This window comes from Calidris pugnax, unplaced genomic scaffold (assembly GCF_001431845.1).
Source record: "Calidris pugnax isolate Ruff unplaced genomic scaffold, ASM143184v1 scaffold28, whole genome shotgun sequence".
Classification (NCBI taxonomy): Eukaryota; Metazoa; Chordata; class Aves; order Charadriiformes; family Scolopacidae; genus Calidris; species Calidris pugnax.
Genome location: NW_015090842.1, coordinates 12,283,486 through 12,287,995, shown reverse-complemented (window position 1 = coordinate 12,287,995; position 4,510 = coordinate 12,283,486). Strand labels below are relative to the sequence as shown.

Here is a 4,510-nt window from a genome sequence, read left to right as displayed (position 1 = left end):
CTCTCCCACCCGCCACCCGTCAGCAGCACCAAAGGGGAGCAGGTCCATCACTATCGCTCCTTGTCAGGGACCTGGGGGATGAATCTGAAGTCAGGGGGGAAAAAAAAACCAAACCCAAACCAAAACCGACCCCAAACCAAACCCAAACAACAACAAGAAGGAAAAAAAAAAAAAGTAGCGATTTTTTTTTCTTTTTTAAAGTTCACGGGGAGGAATTAAAAAAAAAAAAAAAGGATGATCTCACTTTTACGGTAAGATCAAAAAAAAAATCTCTCCACTCGCCCCCATTCTTCGAGATTTGGGATAATTCCAAATACCTGACTAAGTGCAGATGTTGTTGCGTCTTCACATCTTATAAAGCCGCCGCGCCGCTCTTTTGCTCTTGCTTCCCTTTTCAAGTTGCAGGAAATTCAAACAGTTTACATGACGGGTGGAGGAAGGTTTGGGATTTTTGGGGGGTGTTTTTTTTGGATTATTATTGTTATGAGGTTTTGTTTTTTTTTAAGATGATCTTTAGGATGAAAAAAAAAAAAAATAGTCGCAGTCGGCTAAAGTCCCCGGGAAATTGCTACTGTTGGGGGAAACGAAACATTTCTTGCAAACAAGAAAATGGTGAGTTGTCAATTGCCGCTTCTGCTGCCAAATTCGCTCAGTTCCATCTCATTGATACTCGCCGGTCGCTCCGCGCAGTTACAGTATCTGCTCACAGAAGGAGCGATCAGATCTACTTAAGAGACGACACCGAGACGTGTGTGTGTGTCCCCCACCCCCCCCAAAAAAAAAACAACCCCTCTCCCTGTGTGTGTGTGTGTGCAGCAGGACGGGGCGCGGGTTGCTGCGCGGCTGGCAGCCCGGGTGCGGGCGGGCTCCGCGGTGCATGCCGCTAGATCCGCCCTAACATCTGTCCGTCTCACCATTGGCGCATCCATCAGTGTCACCCCGGGCTGCACATCGCAACAACAACACATCAGACAGACACAACGCAGAGCGGGATTCGGTACAAATAACCCGACATACTAAACAACTTAACCGGGAAGGAGGGGACCAGCCGCAGCGTTAAGTATTTACAAATGTTAGACAGCCTCGGAAAAAACAGAGCGGGGCTCGGCTGCGATTAATAACCCGCTCTTCCTCTCTCCCTCCTCCCCTTTTAAGTGGGAATTAGCAAAAAGAAAACCTAAATAATTTACGGCCCCACCACCACCACCACCCACCCACCCCCTCGGAGGACGCGGCCGCGGGTCGCTCCGCCCGGTTGCGCTGCCGGGGGCTGCGGGACCCGGGGAGAGGGAGCTGCGGGGGCGGGGGGGGGAAGATGTGCTGGTGGCCGAGCCGGCAGGAGCTACGCAACATGGAGGATTTCTCCCAGCTCTGGATGAAACAAACTTTGGGAGACTCGGTGGGGAAGCGGGAGCCCCGGCCGACTCCCGGGGGCCGCACCGGGGACGGGAGGATGCCGGGGCTCCCGGTTCCCAGGGCCAGCGTGCCGCCAGGAGCGGATAAAAGCGCTGGGAATTACAGCAAAAATAAAAGTGCTAAGGCGTGTTTAGCCATTTAGGTCCCGCAAAGGCTACTCTTAAATGTGCCAGCGTCCTCTCCAAAGCCAGGAATTGTTCTTGCTCGCCATTACCCGGCTGCAGAGCATCCTGAGGAAAACGCTGCAGCGGCCAATGGCTAATTTTAAGGGGGTGGCAAGTTGCAAGAACTTTTTTTTTTCTTTTTTTTTTTCCCTTTTCTTTTTCTTTTTTTTTTCCCCCTTCCACCTCCCTGTCTCTAAAATCTCACCTTTCACTAGCTCTGCTTTACACCCGATGCGGGGCCGAGGCTCGGTTCGGGTTAGGCTGAGCCCCACCGTCCTCCTCCTCCCTCTGTCCCACGAAGTTAGGAATTTAGTGGCGTGTGTATTTTTAACAGATTTCCCTCACAGAGCTCTCTCTTCTCCCTCTCTCGCAGGAGCGCAGCCTGCGCGGAAGATGCTGGCAGGTTGCAACCCCCGGCAGCTGAACGGTGTCACAAACGTTTGCGAGGGGAAAAAGGGAAAAAAAAATAAATCAAAAAACCCAAAAAACCCACCAACCCCACAAGCCAGCCCTGCCTGTGCGGAGGATGGTGTAACAACGCTCACCTGGCTTCTCAAAGGGCGGGCCACAAGCGCTGGCAGTGGAGGGTGATGGGCACCCCCCATCTGGGATTGGGGGGTGTGAATGAGAGAAAGTTAAACTTCCCGTAAACAGTAATTGGAGGAACTTTCTCAGTTCAATTAGGAATAATAACTCCTGTGTGTGTGAGAGAGAGAGAGAAAGAGGCAGCAGACATACGTGCGCACAGACACATGCACTGCACTTACACATTCACAACTCTTAGTGCCAAAACGCTCAGGAAGTTGTGGAATAATTTGGTTGTTAACTACATCCAGTTTTTTAAGGAAGGAAAAAAAAAAAATTAATCTATTGAACTTTCTATCAGACGAGTTATAGAGAGGGAAATGCGGATTCCTTCATGTGCACCAGCTTCTCTGGGGGTCACAGTCTATTTCAGAGAGCCAGAACCCGTAATTTTATTAAGTGTAACATTTACAAACATACTGCGTAAAATCGATGACTGTACAGACTCCATCTACAAAGACTCAGCACATCAGGCTCAGCCCTAAGCTGGCTCTTCCCGGCAGTTTTAAACCAAGGTACCAATTATTTATAAGTCCCATAATTAGATAACCATCACTCCTGAACTTTCCAGCAGCTAAGGATGTTTTATATTTCAACACCGTGCACCGTTCTGTGCCCTTCTTTGTTGTCTATTTTCGCTGCTCATTGCATTCCCCGACATGAAAACTCCAAGAGATTCCCAAAAAATCCCTCCCGCCGCCCAGGTCGGAGGGGAGGCAGCGGGTTTGAGCTGCTGAAGGGACCATGGAAATGAAGTGTTGGTTATGGGAATGGCCGGAGAGGAGCCGTAAGGAAGTTTATTCAACTTGGAACAGCTGCCTCTTGGAAAACAGCGTGTTTCAGGCTTTTTAACCTTTCTCTCTCCCGAGCAGCCCGCGGAGGTTTCGCCACTCGTTCCTTTGCAACCAAGGAAGGGAGAAGCGTCCGTCGAGGTCCCCACGAGGTGTGCGTGCGTGGCTGCCGGCGGAGCCTCATTAGTTACCATCGCTTGATTGCTTTTCCAGGGGGTCAAACCCGTTGGGCTGAACCGCTCCATCCCCGGCCGCTCCGCTCCCGCCCCGGCTCCTCCACCCGGAGCCGGTGGGGTCGTCGCCGGCCCCGCATCCCCCGGACAGGCGGGGAGGGCCGGGCATCAGCCAGCTGGGGCCTTTCCGAGGCAGCGGGAGCCCCGCCGGGCGCGGAGCGGGATGCGGAGGGAGGAGGCGGTGCGGCCGGGGCCGGGCCGGTGGGGGCCGGGCTGGCGGCGGCGGCGGGAGAGGGGGGGGCAAGCCCCGGGAGAAGGGGCGGCCGCCAACAGCTCCTCCCGGGGCAGAGACACGGCCGTGGGCTCCGGGAGCAGCGCGGGAGGAGCCGCCGCGGAGCGGGCGCGGAGAAGCGCGGAATCCGCAGCCGCGCCGGGCACCCCCAGCGCTGCCTCCTGTCCCAGGGAAAAAAAAAATAAAAAACACCAAAAAACCCCAAAACAAAACCAACACAACATCCCCCCCCTCCTCCTCCTTCCCAACGCCTCGGTGGCACCCCATCGAAACGCAAAAAAGTGTGCGGAAAAAAAAAGTACTGGGGTTTCTCCCGGCGGAGAACAAAGAAGGAACAGTTTTCATTAAGGCTGGACGAGATGAATATGGATCTGACAAGTTTGTTTAAAAACACCACTGCCCACGACCGAAAACGATACTCCGCTTTTGTAAAATACAAAGTGTTGTCAATATCCATTATAACAGCAGTAATAATCCGAGAGGAGAACAAAGACGTTTTGTAATATCTACATAACTTTATTAGAGCAAAATTATTTTAAAATGCCTATGAATTCCCAAACCTCCCGAATACAAATGAATAAAAGTTTTTCTTCGGGCTAAAATCTTTGCTTGAATGTAAATTGTTTGGGTAAGTAAATTTACACAGCAGCAAAGTTTGTTTGTCTTAGTCCAGTAGCTTTGCTTTAACGAACCAGATGTTTTGTCTGTAAATTGTCCAGAGGACTTTTACAGTTCTGACATGGAACAAGCCTCCGAAAATCCGAACTGGGCGAGCAGTGACCTCGCCATCGGGACCAGGCGTTTCGGAAAGAGCAGGGGGAAAACAGATAGAGAAGTGTAAGCACCCCCAGCGCCTTCGGACTTTGAAGCAATCCCTCTAAACTGTAGGTAATCTGCTCCCAATCGATTCGCTTCCAGCTGGGGCTAAAAGTAATTCCCCAGCTAACCCCGGGTATCAGAAGTGTGTCCCCCTCCCAAAGAGAAAAAAAAAAAAATAAAGAAAGAAATAAAATCAAAACAGACCACAGTGTGTGTGTGTTGGGGGGGGGGGAAACTTTGTCTGAGGAAGCCGCAGGGCGCTGCGAGGGA

General features: G+C 51.8%; 1 protein-coding gene across 1 annotated transcript; it reads left to right on the top strand.

Moving 5' to 3' along the window:
* Nucleotides 1–187: 187 nt before the first annotated feature.
* On the top strand, nucleotides 188–4,387 carry LOC106888188 (translation initiation factor IF-2-like). The gene is made up of 2 exons (XM_014942221.1): nucleotides 188–612; nucleotides 3,038–4,387. The coding sequence occupies exons 1-2, from the start codon at nucleotides 507–509 to the stop codon at nucleotides 3,604–3,606; spliced, it is 675 nt and encodes a 224-aa protein (XP_014797707.1). The 5' UTR covers nucleotides 188–506; the 3' UTR covers nucleotides 3,607–4,387.
* The last annotated feature ends 123 nt before the right edge of the window (nucleotides 4,388–4,510 follow it).